The following is a 19725-nucleotide window of genomic DNA, read 5'->3' on the forward strand; positions in this document are numbered from 1 at the left end:
TGACTAACTAATTTCCCCACCTGCCTGGGTGCAAATGTGCCTGGGAAAGGGGGTGGCTTTGTGCTTCAATGGGGGACAGCCTGCTTGCATATCAGAGGCGGTGTGCCCTTCGAACCTCACCACCTTGATGTGCCTCTTCGCTAGCCTTCCTGGTAGGGAGAGGAGGGAGGTGTGACTTCCTTACCATCCTAGCCATTGTCCTGACTCCTGGGAGTGTTCGCACTACTGGCCAAGAGGTCACACTCCTGTCTTGGTGGCTGCAGCTGCGGGCTGGCAGCCAGAGCACAGGAAAACTGGGATAACTCCGTGGGCAACCTCTAAGGTTGCTTTCTGGGTCCATGCCACATCATCCTCAACATGAGGTTCATGTCAGGGGTGAGAAGGGATGTTATTTGATACCAAACATGACCCATTTTGGCAGTACCATAATGGAGCTGGCGACCTCGGGTTTGCATGGGGGCCAGCACATGCCATCCTATGGACCGTCATTCACTCATAGTAGCTTTAAATGGAAAAGGCCACTACGGGAACGTATAGGTTTGCACGTATATGTCCACACTTATGAGGTATCCATGGTGTGGCTTACCTCTGCACAAAAACAAAGTTTGAGTGAACCCTTCACATGCGAGGACATTGTTCAGGCAATAGAGGCTCTGGATGGTTCTAGAGCCCCTGGCCTGGACGGCTTTACCGGTGCATTCTATGAGGCTTATAAGCACATCCTGGCACCACACTTGCTGGCGGTATACACTGAGGCACTGGAGTCTGGCGTTCTACCACCGACGATGAGGGAGCCAGTGATCACTCTTTTACCATAGCCTGATAATGACTATACACTGTGTGGCTCACATCGACCTCTATCGTTATTAAACTTTGATAACAAAATCTTGGCTAAATTATTAGCTACTTTCATTACTGATGGACAGGGTCATCTCCCAGGCCCAATCGGGATTTGTTCCACACCACTCAATGGCCATCCACCTTCTCACATTATTCAGTGCGCTCAATAGAATCTCACCCACCACTTTGATGGCAGTGGCCCTCCTTGACGCGGTGATTTTCTGGAATGGCCATTCCTTCAGGCAACCCCTTGTAAACAGGCCCTACCCCGCTGCTTCATATCTCTGATCAAGCTCCTATATTCTGAGCCATTAGCTCGGATTAGGGTCAATAACACCATATCCCCCTCCTTCCTAATCTCTAGGGGCACATGACAGGGGTGCCCCTTACCCCCGTACTTTTCATTATAGCCAAGGACCCCCTTAGTACGCCACCTTCAGGAAAAACATCTACATAGAGGTTTATAGTTCAAACCAGGCCGATTGTTTATCTCGCTATATGCGGACGATAACCTGCTGTTTCTACACCATCGTGCGGACAACCTGGTCCCTGTCGTACATGAAGTAGCCCGCTTTGGTATTTATTCGGGGCTCTGAGTCAGTTGGTCAAAGTCCGAGCTCTTTCTGCTTACGAAAGCGTCTGTTCCCACTCAGTCGATGTTCCTGTTAAAATGGTGCGTCGATCACGTTAAATACTTGGGCGTGTATATACACAGGGACAAAGACCAGATGATTTGTTTAAATTACGGGCCGGCCATTGATAAATTGTCTGCGCAGGTGGACCGCTGGATTCGCCTACCGTTGTTGATGGCAGGACCTATAGCCATCATTAAAATGATTGTTCTCCCCCGATTTTTATATCTATGCACAAACATTCCTATACTGCTTTACAACTCGATTTTTCTAGCTCTTAGGAGCTTGCTAACACATTTGATCTGGGCGAATGGACGTCCTAAAATTCGCTGGGATGTCTTGGTGCTCCCTTATGAACGCGATGGGCTAGGTGTCCCGCATTTTCAATTATATTATTCGGTTGCGTAAAGTCACTTCATGTTCCATTGGTACCACCCAGATGAATGTTTACAGTACAGCATACCAGAGAAAGATCTCATCTACCCCACCCCTCTGCGAACCCTCCTACCGGAGGGTATCCCTTAGATCCCTCCAACATACAAACAATTTCAACCCGATGCTGGGCCTGGCACAAGCTGGTCTGGCTGCTTCATGCAGAAAAACTCTACTCCCTAGCACTGCCACTGCCTAACAATCCAGGGCTCCCCATTACAAGGGGAAAAACTGGTTCAACGCACCTTATCCAACTTGTCCCTCTAGACATTCGGAGACCTGTTCCCGGAGGGGCCTGTCTTCTCACGACCAAAGGACGTTCGATTTACCTCTGCTACTTGCATGGACCACTCTGTCCTCCGCCGCCTAATCCCCTCTTACGCACTGGCGCCAGACGAATTTAAGCCCCTTGCTCTTCTTATAACTGACGCTGAAGGAGATAGGCTGGTCTCCCACCTTTACCAAGCATGTCTGGATCTCTTACAAACCCACAACACCAAACTGTGCACCGTCTGGGAGGAAGACTTGGGAAGCCTGATTTTGGACAAAATTTGGACAGCCTGCAGTTTGCAAACACGTTTGGTTTCTATGAACCATTGCCCAGGACCATTCACTACAAGTTTTTTGGATGTGTATATATCACACTGGCAGCCACTGCCAAGATCGACCCCACGCTTTCTCCGAGCTGTCCCAAGTGTCAGGCACCCCAGGATAATTTCGCACATATCACATGGAAGTGTCCCATCCTCACGCAGTATTGGAGGGACGTCTTTAGCCGACTAACTTTAATGATAGATACCACATTAGAACCCAGCCACTTACTTGCGCTTATGGGATACGTGGATGATATCCCCAGATCTTTTAGACGATACACAGCGATGGCTCTGCTGCTAGCAAAGTGCGCAATGGATATACACTGGTGCAGCAAAACACCGCCCACAGTGAGGATTTGGCTGCGTAGTCTTATATATATATTATATATATTGCAGTACCACTAGCGAATTATACGCTGCTCCTCAGCCACCCACATCCTGTCCCAAGAACATCTGGCAGCTCCTGCAAGACTACCTTTTGTCTGCTGACTCTATACCATAGGGGCACACATATTGAGTACCTGCACCATGGTAGCTGTGATGGTGGAGTGGTTGGGGCACATACTGTTTCCAGTTCCAGACACTGTGCCCACAGTCGAGGGCGTAGACTCCCACCTCTCTTCAGAACGCTGTAGTTGTTGTATTGCTTGTCATTGATATAATGGTTGCTTTAAATTGACTCATCTTAGTCTCCTGTTGTCCGGAGGGCAGTCTGTTCTTATATCTTTTTCCATCAATAAAATCATAAATAAAAAAGAAAATTCAGGGACATAGTTAAAAAAGATGTATGTCCACACTTTTAATATAGTGCACCCTGCCTCCTGGGCTCAGGAGACTTTCCTTAGGGGTGACTGACATATATTAAAGATAGTGCTGGGGCTGTGCCACCCATGGTGTGGGCACAGTGGAATTTGAGCAGTGTTCTCTGCTCCTGCAATGGCAGGGCTGCTGTCAGTAATTTGCTTCAGGTCCTGGGGAACCCGCTAACACTCATGCCCTGGGTCCCGCTGGTACCATATACTAGGAACTTATAAGGGGGTTAAAGTACTTGCCAATTGGGGACAACAATTCACATTTGCCAATTTAGGGACAGAACACTGGCACTGGAGCCTGGTAATCAGGATCCACTGCACTTTCAGTGTTTTAAACCAGCAGCTAGTAGTCCAAATGGGGGCAAAAAGTGGGGGGAGACCTGCAAAAAGCCTGTTTTCCTACAATTGGGATGGATTCAATCATTATGGAGAGCTCTTAAGAAGATAAGAAGGGACCAAAACAGAAAAAACGGAAAATTCATATTTATTAGTGGACGCCCCCAAAAGTCCTTCATTATTATTTAAAAAAAGAAGCCACAGCCAAAAAATCTGTGACCGTGCCCACCATATGTACTACCTTGACTACATATATCATAGTGTGCTGTGCGTAGTTTTGGAAATGTCTTCGGAGGGAATCTGTTTATATCTCTTGATAGGTTCAGTACAAAACATGCAAAGGTTGTCTAGTCACTTGTGAGACAATGACTTTTCCTCAGGAAACTAATTCAGGATTGTTGAAATTCATCGGTACAAGCAGATAGTGGACCTACAGAATATGGAGTGATTATCTAGCAGTGCCTGTAGAGCCAGAAGGCTCATACTTTAACATTTGTACAACCTTTGACGGCAACGAACTGGGCTGAAGGACTAACTAAGACTTTAAAGCTAGGACCTCAAACAAGATTCAGGGATTGGCTAAGACATAAGAGGAGACTCAGGGATGATCAAAGAACTAGAAGCATACTCTGGATTGGATACGATGCAGAAGGAAACACAGTGATTGGCTAAAGTCTACTTCTTCTCACATAACATGCTCTGCAGCATTTGCCAGGATTATTGAAGACATGCAAGAGTAGGTGGGGGGCAGGTAAGAAATGTAAATTTTGGTAAAAGAGTTTTGTGGACCGATGTATGTTTTGTCTATGGTTGCTAGTTTGCAACTGCACTTTGAAGTCACTTAGTAGATATGTACATAAATTACATTTGAAGTCAACCTCGCCAACCACAAATGATAGAGGATAAGAAAGCGTCAGTAATCTGCTTTTTGTAAAACAGATCACTATCAAATTACACCACAAACTGTTTTTCCTGGCACGTGTTGAGGAACGTTAAGTCTAGGACACTTAAATTCCGGAACCCAGGTATCTGAGACCCCCAACATCAGAACATCCCTTTCAGCACTCTCCCAGGGAAGTTTACTCTTCCACATACACCTGTTAATATCCACCAAGTAGATGTGAGTGTGTGAGTCTCCCTTCTCTGCATTTGCACCACCAGCATTATTAAGCATATATCTGCATCTCCAAGTGATGGTTTTATGACCCCAGCCAGTAACTACATATACATTGTGAAGTAGAGGTGAGAGATGACTGAGCCCTGGGGAACTCCACATAACAAGACGACTGACTATTATGGCCATAATCTTGTGCACTAATATAAAATGTAAAGTGGATCAAATCCATCAAAAACTGAATGGTGGATCTTCTGAATTAGGTTTCGTCTTGATTGTTTTGCTAAATATGAACAGGTTCCTTGAGAATTCACCCCACTGAATGTGTTGCTGTTGTGAGATCTCCTGGTTCTTAGCTCCAACTAGCAAGTCACAGTTAGAAGTGTCTGCCATGTAGTGCGGAGGTTCTGCTTTAGAAGTCCTTTCATTTGTTTGCTGGATAAATTTCCCATTTTTCTCAAGGCTGTTGGTTGATGCTTAGCTTGATTAGGCCATGGTCTCCCTGGATGAGGATAAAATCACTTCAGAGCTGTTGCTGATGTTAGTGCATTTCAGTCCAACAACCTGGTTGGTAGAGTGCCAGACTATTGTGGCCTAAATATTGCCTCGCATAAACACTTGTGTCCTACCCCTAAACTTCATTTACAAAAATATCACCTAATTAGAGTTAATATCAGAAAATATACACCCAAAGGGGCAATGTTTGTAAACAACATTTAAGACACAATATTTATGTCAGATGATATTTTTGTAATTGAAATTCTGACATGCAATAATGTGGTTAATGCCTACTTTCATTTCTACCAGTGGATTATTTTCCAGGCAGTTAGTGGACAGAAGAAATAAAAAATACATGACAGCAAGATCTCACTACAAAATCAGGAGGATGTTGGGACTCTGCGACTGCTGGTAGAGAATACTCAAAGTTCCTTGCTTGTTGGATCCTTTCTTGGCAGATTATTTCAGGATGTCTTAGTGGGTCTATTTGGTAACTAAAATGCTGCATTGTTTCTTCAAGTGCATTATGGGTAGAAGGTGGAACACTGTGAAACCACGAGTAACTGGATCTGGGGACCATACCGGTCATTACAACATGATAGCTGAATGAGTTAACAGTTGTCAGTGGCATCTGTGCTCATCATAAGTTTGACTCCCAACAAGGCCAGCTCAGCCTTTGATCCCTCCCATGTTAAATTTGGTACAATTTGTTAATAATAATATCAACTGGTTATTAATGAATAGAAACAGCAGAAGTGTGGCATGTAGAAATATGCAAAATGGAAGATACTATTGTTGTTAGTTCCTGTCTTTATGCAGTAGAGTTGATCTCAGCTTGTATTTCTCTCCATCTGTCACACACCAACATATCCCTGCAATGCTTTTCATCACATGCTTCCTTCAAAGAACTAAAATGTCCTTAGATTTGAGTGGAGGCTGTCAAAGTGAACTTTAAGAGGTGTGTTGTGTTTAATTTTACAGTTTTAAAATAAGATGGATCATAAGTGCCTGAAGAAGAATCTCTGTTTTAGACGTTGTCAGTTACCTACTTATCGGATGCTGTCATGGAAACAAGAAGTGGGCTGAGATGGCTGGAAAATGGGTTTAGCAGCCATAAATTCTGCTCGTTGCCATGTGTGCAGTCTTTAGTATGTTTCCTTTTTTAATTAAAGCCCATTCCATCTTCATTTAAAGAGGACGTCATCATGTTATTTCTGTGGAAAACAGTTTTAATCAGCAGGTCCTTTGAAAAGTCATTCCTTAAGAGGAATGTCTTTGTCCTCGAAATCCAACATTAATTCACACCTAAGACAGTTGTAAGACAACTACACACTGAAGTACTTTGTGAACCTGGGCTGGGTATTCAGGAGTAATTAACACCTATGTTAGGAGCAATAAACAGTTATTCACACACAACTGTTTGTGAAATTGGCGCGTATTGCCCTGTTTTATTTACACTGCAAATTGAAAACTGTGCCAGTCATTATTTACACACCACTGAATACTAGAAACATTCTAGAATTTTCTGCTAATGCTGCTTACAAATTTATGTAAATTATACATCTTTGTGAAACATTGTTTATTTTATTTTTTTGGGTGTTCAATTACTTGAAAAAATTAATATTTCCTGGAAAAATAGACTGAAAAAAAAAAAAAAGTAACTGTGATATTTGTGACGTTCTGTGGCTAAAGAGACTGTGACCCCAGTCCACCGAACAGGGTGCTGCACATTTACTATAAACAGAACTGGCAAGGGTTTTATCACTCAGACACTGCGGCTGCCAAGATGTACAGTAGGACTAATAATAGCACGCCTGCTTCCAGTGAACCAGCTGGATTCAAGCCCTGTACCTGGAAACAGATCCTGAAATTGTTTGATATTCACTATGGTTACGGGAGAAACGCGTCAGCCTTTCCATCATAAACCCAGACCAGGCTCCTATTCTCCCAGCGACCTCTTGTTATTCTGAAACCAGACCCCCACCGCCCCTTTCTGCTGGTGCACTCTGGGAACTACCAAAGAAGATGAAACAAAAACAAAAAGGCCAGTTTTAAGACTGTTTTCTTTTAAAAGGGTTGTTAAAACCCCCAGTAAAAAAGCTCGTGCCTGCATTGCAGCCTTGCCTTTGATGAGGATGTATTCTCTTCCTTGGCATTTATCCAACAAGCATGGCAAAGCCAACAGGTCTTACCTATACTCGAATTATTGACTTTGCCAATGTCTTTTAGCCATGTTGTACAGCAGTTGGGCAGTTTTCTTAGTGTGGAAGTATTCACTCCTTCACCAAAAAAACATTCTTAGGAACAAATGAAATTAATACAGGTTCATTTTTAGGTCAACAGGCTACAATCACCATTTAAAAAAACAGCTGTTTGTACAAGAAGTCACTAAACATTGTTTTGATACTACAGTTGCCCTGAAAATCGTCGGTCTACTACTGACTGCTTGGTTTCTAGTGTAGTGGATATATGTGGGCAACCATATTTTGTGATGCAAAATTGAAAGAGGTTACAAATTAGTGCAGCAGAGGCAGGCAGCTGAATTCCATGCAAACCCAACATTAGACAGTCTTAGTTGGATTCCTCTGGAGGAAGCAACTGATCTTCAAATTCTGTTAACAGTATTCCAGGCCTTTCAAACTCCAGGCCACCATTCCTATGCACAGTGAACCAACCTAGCAATCCAGCCCAGGTGGTATGACAAAATATCAAGTTTTTTATAACGACCTATAAAAGTATTGAGTCCAGAATATCAACTATCACTATACTGACAAGGTAAGTACATATAGGTACGATTTACTATTCTTAACTTCACACCCATGTAATTTGTTAATTTCAACATGCAGCACATAGATGTGGAGTCAAGGAGAGTTTGTATCTTCAACAAACATACACGTGGAGTTAAGAATCGTAAATCTATAGTCACCCATATATACTTACCTTGACATTATGTTAATGTTCTGGATTCTGTGTTTTTGGGGTGCTATAAATAGTACAAAAACTGTGGTAGACCAGTGGTGTTCATTAGCAATAAGTGTGATATACACTTCACAGTTCTGCAGACCAACAACAGGTGATTTGTCTATTTCCATGAAAGTATGTGCCACTCCGTTGTGTAACTGACTCCAGATACATAACCGATCTATTACATTTCTGTGCCCTCCTCTAGGATATTTCGGATCAGATACGGTAAAGGTCAGAGCCTGACCTCTCAAAATTATAGAGACAGATTTGTTCCCTTCTCCTCTAGTTGTTATCAACAGCATTAACAAGCAGTGCTGGCTGCTACCATTTCTAGTCCTGAGGAAGACCCCTGGGACATTATTACAGCAAAAGGGTTGAAACGGAGATGGTTTATAGTGTTTGGATGATACAGAGACTCTTTAGTCGTAAGAGGGGCATTAGACAGTGAATTCTGCTCTGGCCCAGACTTAATTTTGACTGCTGTATCAAACCACTTCAAAATTGTTATACATGATTTATATGCTGTCCACTACTTTAGTGCTTGTCATTGATCAATTACACTGTATCGTTTGTTCACTTAGACCACATTCATACAAATTGGTTCTTTGGACTGCTGTGTATATACACCAATAAATACCAATACAACATTTATGTTGTCTGTGAAATCACGACTGAATGTGGCCCCCCTTTCACTAATACACAAAAGTTGTGCATTTTGTTCATTCAGTCACTAGACGAACTTAGAGCTTTACAATTTGAGATACACATAGGAGGGAACCTCTCCATGAATCACAAAAGTTTGTAGAAGAAGCAAAATACATACCAACTCTCCTGTTGCTATTCATCTTAGCAGTTAGCACGTAGTCCGATTCCATGCCAAGAGACCTCTGTGTGCTAGAGTGCTTTAGTAATCGAACATAAATCTCCATGTATTTCAAAGAGTAAGACATGCTTAATCATGGATCTGATTTACAGTCAGATATCTGTGTATAAGCATTTCATATCCCTTCAAATTCCTGAGTAATTCACGCCTAAGAGAGGGGTAAGACTCAATAAACATGAGAGAATGGGTGCTCTGGTTCAGAGGTCTTCTGAAGAGCATATCACTTGGTTCTGCTCTTAAACTCAAAGGGAGGCCATTCCAGATCTTTGGATCCTCTGAACTATCCCCCATTTAATGAGTCGCTAAACCTTTGACTAGTGCATTGTGTGTCGGAGACAAAGTGTAATAGGCATAGATAGTTGCGGTATGGAGGAGGTGTGGGTTATTGGTTTTTGTCTGTCATTCAACTGGTTTTGTTCCATGTATGTGCACTTGGAGTATTATGCACTTTCAGCAGTCATGGCTGCCTTGTAGACCTAGAGTGTTTTGCACTTATTTTTGAGGGCCGGCACTTATTTTTCTGCCTCAAGTTTTGTTTAGTTTAGTTTACTGCATTTATAGAGTGCATGGCTACCCGGAGGCTTCCCAGCGCTAAAATAGAACCACTAAACTAGGAAGTGCCTACACTGAGAATAATAACTTCTTCTATTTCCTGCGAAAGGAGGATTCTGGGTGCTCTTGACGAAGTTCCAGAGGGAGCGAATTCCAGAGGTAGGCAGCTTTGAAAGCAAAGGAACTGCCTCCCCAATTTGCTTTCTTAACACAAGGAGTGTTAGTTAGCAAGGCGGAGGAGGCTCTGAGTGCCCTCTAAGGGGTATAAAATGTTATAATTTGCCTAAGGAATGCCGGACCGGGCTTCATTTGCCACGCCTCAAGCATTTACTGCGAGCAAAAGACACCTATGGGAAAGACGGGGGAGAGAAAAACGAAAAAGCGTCACAATGGGAGAAAGCAGAAAGCTGCAAGAGTGAGCTGAAGGGGCAGGAAGTGGCTGTACATGGATTGAAGAGGTCCGAGATAGCTTCAGTATTACGTTGCATGAGCATTCAAATTCACATTTAAATGCAGCAGCCGCACGCTTCACAGGAGAGTTGTGGGCACCAACACGTTTTTATTTACAAATTAAGCACTGGTGCTGATACGTTTAATCCAAGACATTGGTGCTGACTCATTCGGTGGAAAACTGGCAATCAGGATCCTGTAAACCCAGTCCCCTAAAGCAAAAACCATTCACTGTGCTATTTTCTCTGCAAGCCAAATCTTGATTTCCTTTACCTATAATGTGTGGGACAGTAAATATTTATAGTAATTTGAAAATGATCCATTTTCCAACCTGCATCAGGCTTTTCTCTTACCTTCCTGAGATGAATCCCTGCTGATTTTAATCCAATCTTTCTCCCCCAGCTGATCATCAATCTATCTCCTTGCTTCACTAATCCATCATGTATATTGTCTCTCTGTCACCTTCCGCCCTACTACGAGATACAAAAAAAGGCCAACACATTCATTACAAACTTGATCTCAAACCCATGTGTTTGCTCTGAATTTACTAGTAAACATCCATCTCCTGCTCAATTCGCCTTAGGATGGCTATCTTCTGCTTTTTACTATTGTCAATTATAAAGGGAATGTAACCAGAATTTTGGTTCTGTGACATCATTCATCAAGGCCGGCTTTAGGACAGTGTGGCTGATGCGCCGCACTGGGCGCTGACCTGCGGAGGAGGTGCTGATCTGGGGGGCGGGGTGTTGTATTTAGCAAATACATACAATTTCAAAGCACCGGCTGCAGAGTTCTGTGTGTGTTCAGCTTTCAGGCAACAATAAAAATGTCAAGATAACTTTTGTTTGTGACTAATGTTCCTGCTAGAGGGAGAGATGGGAGTTTTGCGTAGTGGCATTTTTGACTTAACATAAAGTAGCGTAGAGGGTTAGTATGCCTGATGCAAAGAACATGTAACATGCAGATCATAGATCTGTATTTTATGTGGATAGCTGAGTGTATTACTGCTGTTGTCACAGATATCCTTTTGTTACCGCAGTTTATAAAATACAGCCCAAATATAGAACAGTGACTGATACAAGCTGTCATCAAAGAGCTGCTTGCAAACTGCACAAAATAGGTCAGGATGTTATATTTTATTTCTCCAGTCTTGCATTATCTGTTCCTAATGTTTCTAAAAAAAGATTTGCGGGCTTCTTACCCTGCACAAATTTTCAGTGAAAATTACAAGACGAAACAAGTTAAGAATGATCAGGCCTGAAATTTCACCCCGCACCCTGCTCTTCACTACCCAGCTCTCGACCTCCACCTGTCCGGCTTGAGGTGGTGCTTCCAACCATTTAGTGGACGGGTGGAGCTACACTCACTCTGAGATCGAGAAACCAAAATTCATTACTTCCCTATTCTTGATAGGTTTGTGTCTAGGGAAACTTTTATTTGACTCATAGATTTTTAACAAATTTTAATTGTCGGTTTTTGGGGAGAAATCCCACTTTATACATAGAACCTAATGAGCTGTGCTGTATATGACAGGAGGAACCTTAAAGGAACTTGCTATGGCAGTCTATAGACTTCGAATCTGTTCATAACCCCTTGTTAAAAACTGGTTTATGATAACAAGATGGCCTTGTGTAGGTTTCTGTGTCGCCCAGTGCTACTGGCAGGGCATCATTTCTGCTGGCTTTCCATTGGACACCCGCTTTCCCTATCTATTAGCAATAGGGTAAATTGACCCCCATTGGACTGAAATGCCTTATTGCTGTTTGAACTTCATATTTGCTTTACAAATACGTTTTAGAACCATAGTACACAATTACATTCTCTGATCACGGATTTATAGCTTGCTTTAAATACTTACAGAAACCTTATAGATGGTGATAATAAAATATATTCTTTTTTTTTTAAGGGGAAAGCTACGTTTGCTCATCTGACAACTTTTTCAAGAAAGTTGAATACACAAAGAACGTCAACCCCAACTGGTCAGTCAATGTCAAGACATCGGCCAACCAAAAAGCCCCACAATCCCTGGGCACCGCCAACACTGGACAGGGCAGGGAGAGCAAGGAGTTTGTCCGCCCGAAACTAGTGACCATCATCCGCAGCGGAGTCAAACCCCGAAAGGCTGTACGCGTGCTTTTGAACAAGAAGACGGCACATTCATTTGAGCAAGTGCTCACCGACATCACTGAAGCAATCAAACTGGAAACTGGTATCGTGAAGAAGCTGTACACTCTCGATGGCAAGCAGGTATGTTTTTTTAATTTAAATTAGAAAATACAAATAATTATAATAACTCGCCTGCAAGTTCAGTACTTTGTGTTAAACTGACTTCTGAAATGACAGACTTTTCTACTGCGTGATAATAGTAGATGATTTTTCTTATGCATTTAGCCACCGCAGAATAGTGCCATATTGAATAACATTTAAGTGGATTTGAGTCTTTAAAATGCACATATCAATATTTATAAGTAGCTTTCTCAACTTGTATCCTCCCAACTTGTGATTTGCCTCAAAATGTTGTCACATGTTACACCACCTTAATATCAAGTTTTAAATATTGTGCTCCCAAGATATTGTAGTCAGGAGATCAAGGACACTATTGTGAAGTTAAGTGGTTTGCCATATTTAATTCCATATATTTGCAACAACATAGCTTCACATATAAACAGTACATATATTTTTTTAAGAGATTTGGCGCTGTTTGATGAATACCCCCTAAAAAGCTGTTAAATAGGGAATGCCCGCATTCTCCCAGACAGCGACACTTCTCAAATAAGGCTGTGGCAGATGGGGTCCTCGGGACCAGTAACCAGCTTGGGGACGTGAGCCCTACACCCCCCCTAAAAGGTCCAGGTTGGCCCTGGGACATACCTCTACCCTTAATTTTAACTAGCCCCTAGGTATCGGTTCCCTGGAACCCTAAGAAGCTCTGGGAGGAGGGCCGCTCACCCCATTTCCCTAATTTTAATTATTGCTCTGGGTGAATGGGACCGTCACAGTCTCTAAGACTCTACGGGAGGGGGGTCACATGCCCCCTTGCCTAACAAACCCATTTGGTCCCAGGGTGGAAGCCATGCACCCACCTCCAAATTATAATTAAAGTGACCCTGGGGGAAGGGAACCCCTAGGCCTAAAAATTGCTGAGGGAGGGGGAACTGTCTCCATAAAACTGACGACCCCCGGCTCATATTAAAAATTAGTGGGAGTCTGCATTTTTGGGGGGCTGGGTGGTGGATCACTACCCTGCCCCCCATATGTTTTATAACCTTTTGTTAGGACAGAAGACTGAGTCCCCAAGTCCTAAAATGGCTGTCGTCACTTTTTTGTTGATTTGGTGGCTGCAGATCAGATATTATCTTGAGATTTTTTGCTCCACCTATCCTCCGTGTCAGGAAATATACACTTTCTTTCAAAAACTACTGAACTGACTTACTCCAAACCACAAAAAGTACATTTTTCTCAACAAGTTCTAGCTTTCTGCCATATCTGGTGTAATTCCGTTCAGCCATTTTGGGTGTAGCTGTGTCTGATTGTTCTATGGAAAACTGCATGGGGAAAACAGTGTTTTGGTACTCCCCCTTTTTCACTTAACCCCACCCCCACCCAAGGCATCACCTTGAAGATTACAGAAGGAAGCTGAGGTGGATGAGATTTTTTCTAAAGTTTTGTGAAGATTAGTCAAATAACACCAAAACTGCTTTTCCTATGGAAACGTGGCCCTAACTGCAACTACCCTGTGGTGACTGCCAATGGGACAATGAATGCTTGCCAGTCCAGTATAGAAACCTGTCTATTATTTTATGATGCCAATCGAAGCCTGATATCTATAGCCATTTGTAATGGGAAAATTACGTAGCTGAGCCAGTAGCCAAGGTGAAAGCCAATTATAGAATTAAAGACCGTAATTGCTGCTGCAGTTTGAACACTTATGATCTACTCTTCTAAAAGGAAGAGTGATCAGCACGAAGGAAATATTTATGGCAACATGCTTATTTTTTGCACACTATAGTTCATTGCAGGAAAGAAAGAATCTCTCTGTATGTTACTGTAAATGCCTGCTACAGCTTTTTTTAAACCTGTGTTACATTTAACTGTTTCTAATATGCTTTTGCAATATCCTAACTGTTGTTTGCTGTGCTTAATGTCACACTATGGCTCCTGCTTTTATTCTCCGTGTCTACAATTATACTGTCTCTTTCATATGAAGGAGCAACATAAGAGATGTGAGCATTTTGTTGGGTGAGTGTTGGTGTGACCATGTATTATAAGCAATAAAATACCCTTTGCCGTACTTTAAAAGTACATTGCACACATTTATAGTACAAACTAGTGCCCTATTCAACTTACTGTATCTATCCTGGTCACTGTTGCTGTTATTATCATAGGCTATCATAGGTTGTGCTTTAACATCCTAATTGGCATAAAAAAAGAATTCTGTGAGTATCACTTGGTCTTAATTTACTCCTGACATACTCTTGAATTTCCATGAGTATGTCCCACTGGCTTATGGATGTAAGCTTTGTGCATTGGGCCAACAGAAAGAAGCTATACTACTCTCCCGTTTAAGACTATTGACTTTTTTGTATTCAAACATCTTTATCTCCCAGGTGCATGTCCTAGAAATTATTTGCAGATGGTACAGATTTACAGAAATATGTCTGGAAACATCAATTCAATGCCAGAATTATTTTCTGCATGTAAAATCTTCCTGAAGAGATATATATATTAATGTGTAGTTAATTTAAATATATGATTTTATTTATTTTCTCTATGCTTTTACACAACAAACTTTAGTTTCCCCATGGAGTAAAGCTTTCTTCTACATTCCTTTCAAATGCACGAAAATAATCGAGTCTCCTCTATGCACAGAATGCAGTATTGTGCTTAATTTGCTATTAATTTCTTGGTGTAAATGTCGGATGGCCAGCACAAGAACTGGAGGCATTATATCACAAATGCCCCCTGTTTACATTGCATTGTGTTGTGCACTTTGTCCGACTAGGCTCAAAGGTATTAGAATGCAAAAGTAGACCCCTTTGCAAGTAAGGGCGGGCACTCAAATGCTGGCCCTAATCGGTCTCATTTACTCCAAATTGTGTGTACCAACTTCCTGAACTGGACAAATGAATATGCCTTTTGAGAATCAGTCCATGTGCATTTCACACATTTTTTCAATCGGCACAATACCATTGTGTGAGCCATGATGTATTATGGTGTGCTGTTTTCCTGCATTAGCTAAGGAACACCAATGACAATCAAGCACACTGATTGCTCAGATATCACAACAGTGTATGTAGAGAGCTCTGGTGTCTTTCTGTTTATTAGTTTGTGTATCTCTGTAATACTGTTGGTTTCTAACAGAAGCAAGAAAATAAATACTGTAAAAAAAAACAGAGTTCACTTTACCACGAGGATGGAATATGTTGTTTCTAAAGTCTGTGTGAGTTTCAGTATCTGGGCAAATGCACCAGAGACAAGAGAGAAGCTGCACCCAATTCATAATTGAGTACAAGGGATTGACTGCTGCTTCTTAAATATATATGAAAAACTTGTCATAGCTCTTCTTTCCCTTAGTTTACCATGTGCAAGTGCCATTTACAAACCAAGGAAGATTAAAAAATATGCGCCTGTCGTGTGGGCCTTTCTTGAATTCTTAATTTAAATGGAAAGTAAAGACCTTGTCAGAAATGATAAATCTGAGCAGTCTTTTCTGAAATATTTGAGCTAAGCCAAGTGAAATAAAAGCTAGAATTATCTAAGTTCCTCTTCCCTGAATTTTACAAATATCAGGTACCTTATCAGCTGCCGGCATGCTGGGGGATTACATGTAAATGAGGTATATCAAAGGCTTGCACTAGGATGCAAACACTGGGAACCCAGGAGGACATCCCGGCACACTTGAAAACCCTTCATTGTGGATTAGAAACAAGAGCTGACACCTCCTAATGCTGGTTATAAGTTGAGGCCTCTATCTGCAGAAGCTGGATCTTAATGCTGCGTATTACCACCAGGCTTGCTAGCACTGCACATTTTTACAGCTTTCGGAAGCAGCAGTCATGGGTCACGGTTTAGTGTAAAGATAATCAAATTGACAGCCAAACCTCCAGGTTGTTTAAGTCCATACATATAAATGTATAAATGTATGGAAACAAAAATGTGTATTATGTCTCTCTCTCTCTCTCGCTCTCTCTCTCTATATATATATATATATATATACATATATATATATATATATATATATAGTATATATATTGTATATATATATAATATATATATATATATATATATATATCAATGTACAGTTTCTATCGATAGATAGATACAAGAATATAAAAAGGTGGTAAATGCCTTAAAATTCGCACATTCAATTAAATCATATAAACAGTTGTGAAGAAAATTAACTTGTATGCAAGGGAATGCCAGGGGTGCCAACCTGGTGTAACACCCAACCACCACAGGTGTAAGGACGATGATTGGCGTGCCAATCAGACCTGAAAAAAGTCAATATAAACCAGGGCACACCAAAGTAGTCCAAGAAGGTAATCCAAAGTGGAAAAATAAGTTCAAAGTCCAAAAACACTGTTCAGTAGAAAAATCATAGTGAATCCCACTTTCAGAGAGAAAGCACCCTATGTGTCAGGGACATTGATTTTTGCATTTCAGAAATAAACCTCTTCTGAGGTTGGTTGCTTATCTACAAAAATCTTATGTTTACTTGACGTTTCTGCCAAATATGGCCCAAATTACCTATCATCCTTCTGTATATGAGATCAGACTTGCACATTTTGTGTGTGCTTCTTTTATTGACTTTTATTGTCACACAAGGTACTGTATTTTCAGAAACAGAAGTTTTTGTAACCAACACCACTCGCGTTAGCTACACAGCATGGAATACTAAGAAGAAGGCTTATCATGGCCTTGCTCCATATGGTTACTTCATGAAGGACAACCTGGACTTCTGTTTCTGAAAATACAGCAACTACATGCTACAGACCCTCGATAATTATCTTCTAATTACAAACACGGACCCACTCGATCTTCCGAGCTTTTAGAAAACCATCCGCTATTAAATAATACTTTTTATCCTTGGCCTTGAGAAAGTCAATGTGACGAAACATGTGTCGGCTTTTTTCGGATGTACCATTGTTCAACAAGGAATAAACCTCAATCAACTACTGAACAGTGTTTTTGGACTTTGAACTTATTTTTCCACTGTGGATTAACTTCTTGGACTACTTTGGTGTGCCCTGGTTTAAATTGACATAGATAGATAGATAGATAGATAGATAGATAGATAGATAGATAGATAGATAGATAGAGTGATAGATGAGATGGCCAAGTGAAGACCATTCATCAATAGGTCATAGATAAAGTATGTGATACAGTAGTTTTTGCATATGTAGACCACTTTTTTTTAGGTATCTGATTTGCTAATGGGGGCAACTGTTATTTTGGTCACCAGTTCTATTTTCTGTCCCAGACCGACCCTGTCCAGACACAATTAGGGAGTTGTTTAGTGGTTGGCAGATGCTGATCTGCTATAGAAACAGCGCTGTCTCTATCCACCAGTCTCACGGTTACCCCCTTTAAAGAATGGGGAGCTGCTGGACTTTCGAAGGCAGAGCCTCAGCTGGCAGTGCAGTCAGAAATAATCCTAGCTAGCAACCATTCTATCACGGGGCTGTCTGCTTGCATTTTTGGGGGTAGGCTTCCGACACAAACTTGGCCTGCCTGGGTAACTATGGCAAACATGTGGAAGAAAAATCATAGTGAATCCCACTTTCAGAGAGAAAGAACCCTATGTGTCAGGGCCATTGATTTTTGCATTTCAGAAATAAACCTCTTCTTCTGAGGTTGGTTGCTTATCTACAAAAATCTTATGTTTACTTGACGTTTTTGCCAAATATGGCCCAAATTACCTATCATCCTTCTGTATATGAGATCAGACTTGCACATTTTGTGTGTGTTTCTTTTATTGACTTTTATTGTCACACAATAAAACTGTGGTCCGTGCTGGTCCTTGTTTGTAAAATTGTTCTGCAAGCGCGTACAGTCAGTGTTCTGTTTGTCTAACTAGCCCATTAAATGCGGATCTCAAACAATTGTGATGGAATTCATATTTAGAAGACTGGTTGAGTAAATGTGTTGCGTGGTCACCTGCCTGTGTTTGGTAAACCAAGCCTGCAAACGTGTAACAGGGACCTGACTTGTTCTGACTCTAGCACCTTGCAGCTATGATATCTTTTCGATTGTTGTGCAAACAAGAAATGTTGCTCCTTGCAGCTGGGTGTGTTAGTCCAGATGTCCCAGAAAATGCAGTTTGAACCATCCATATTTAGTGGCTGGCTAGTTATTGCAGTGTGAAAAAATGGTGCAAGCGACCTTGGTCTGGCTAGAGGGCAAATAAACTAGGATAGACGACAAATGTGTAGTTTGTCATTTGCCATTCTCAAGGTGTATTATTAAAAACGAATGAGTTTACCTGCCCATTCTTATTGGGGAGACATTACGGTTATCCTTGAATTCAAAACTTGAGAAACTGCCCATAGGATATACCATTGAGGGAATGTTTGTTTACAAAAAAATGTTTATTAGTCGAAAAATCAGCTGTTAACATTTGCGTCTATTCCTAAAAGCGCGTGACAGCAGATATTGTAAATTACCGCACTGATATGTAGACCATCACCTGCACCATCAATGACATCCCTAATGGCATTACACACAAATAACATTTGCAAAGTAGATGAACCTCCCACACATAGTCCTAGCATCAATGTGGTCTCTGCAGATTCCTGTTGCTCATGTATACTCAATGCCAGTAAGACCAGGCTTCGTGGAGAGTGAGCCGAGTGGAGCAGGGAACAGTGGGACATGAAGGTGACCTCACATAGTTTCCACTAGAAGACATTCTTCATCCCTCTCTCTTTTGGCCCAGTCGTCAGCCCACATCTCTGGTAGGATGAAGACAGGGTGGTGGCATTCCAAAGAGGTTTGCCAAGGTAATGAACTGTTCACACCTTCAGGCTGACAACCTAAGACACAGGAACTGAAGCACACCTTACCTGATAGATAGAAGAGAAAAAGGGGTAGAGAAAATACATTAATCCAGATGCCTCGTATGTATAAGTACCCAGGATGTGCAATATTGCAGCTCTGATCCTCACACCTGAGGAATGACAGGAGGATCAACACACTAGCTGATCTGGTGCTCTCCTACCCTGCTTATTTCAAGGTAGCTCAGTGTCATGTGGAAGTCATTTAGGGATCGCGTTAGGTTGTAGATCCTAAGGTTCCCTGAGTCTCTAGTACCCACAGGAGCTGACAATGCAGTGACATTTATCAACGAGCCCTTTGTGCAGAGACGTCATCTGTGCAACACCAAAGATTTCAATCCACAACCCCCACGCTCTGCATTGGGACTCGTATTCTTTTTTTAGAATCTTTAAATGGGTACATTAATTTTAATTCATTCATTTAATTATTAAAGCTAGTGATTTTAGTTTCATATATGTACTCCTGGATAAGAAGCAGACCACGCCTGTGTTTTTAGTACAACGTTTACCTTTAAGATATGAATGGTAAAAACCTTGGCCCGATGGGAAGGGAAATGGAACCATTT

At 41.6% G+C, this 19725-nt stretch overlaps 1 protein-coding gene across 16 annotated transcripts in view; it reads left to right on the forward strand.

Moving 5' to 3' along the window:
* The window catches only part of DCX (doublecortin), a 231716-nt gene that overhangs the window by 22356 nt on the left and 189635 nt on the right, over positions 1-19725 (forward strand). For all 16 annotated transcript variants that reach the window (XM_069211310.1, XM_069211282.1, XM_069211359.1 and 13 more), the window contains exon 3: positions 12013-12353. In XM_069211310.1, coding sequence (XP_069067411.1) covers positions 12013-12353 — 341 coding nt within the window. The remainder of the gene's footprint in view (positions 1-12012; positions 12354-19725) is intronic.

The sequence above is a fragment of the Pleurodeles waltl genome, chromosome 2_1, assembly GCF_031143425.1.
Source record: "Pleurodeles waltl isolate 20211129_DDA chromosome 2_1, aPleWal1.hap1.20221129, whole genome shotgun sequence".
Lineage (NCBI taxonomy): Eukaryota > Metazoa > Chordata > Amphibia > Caudata > Salamandridae > Pleurodeles > Pleurodeles waltl.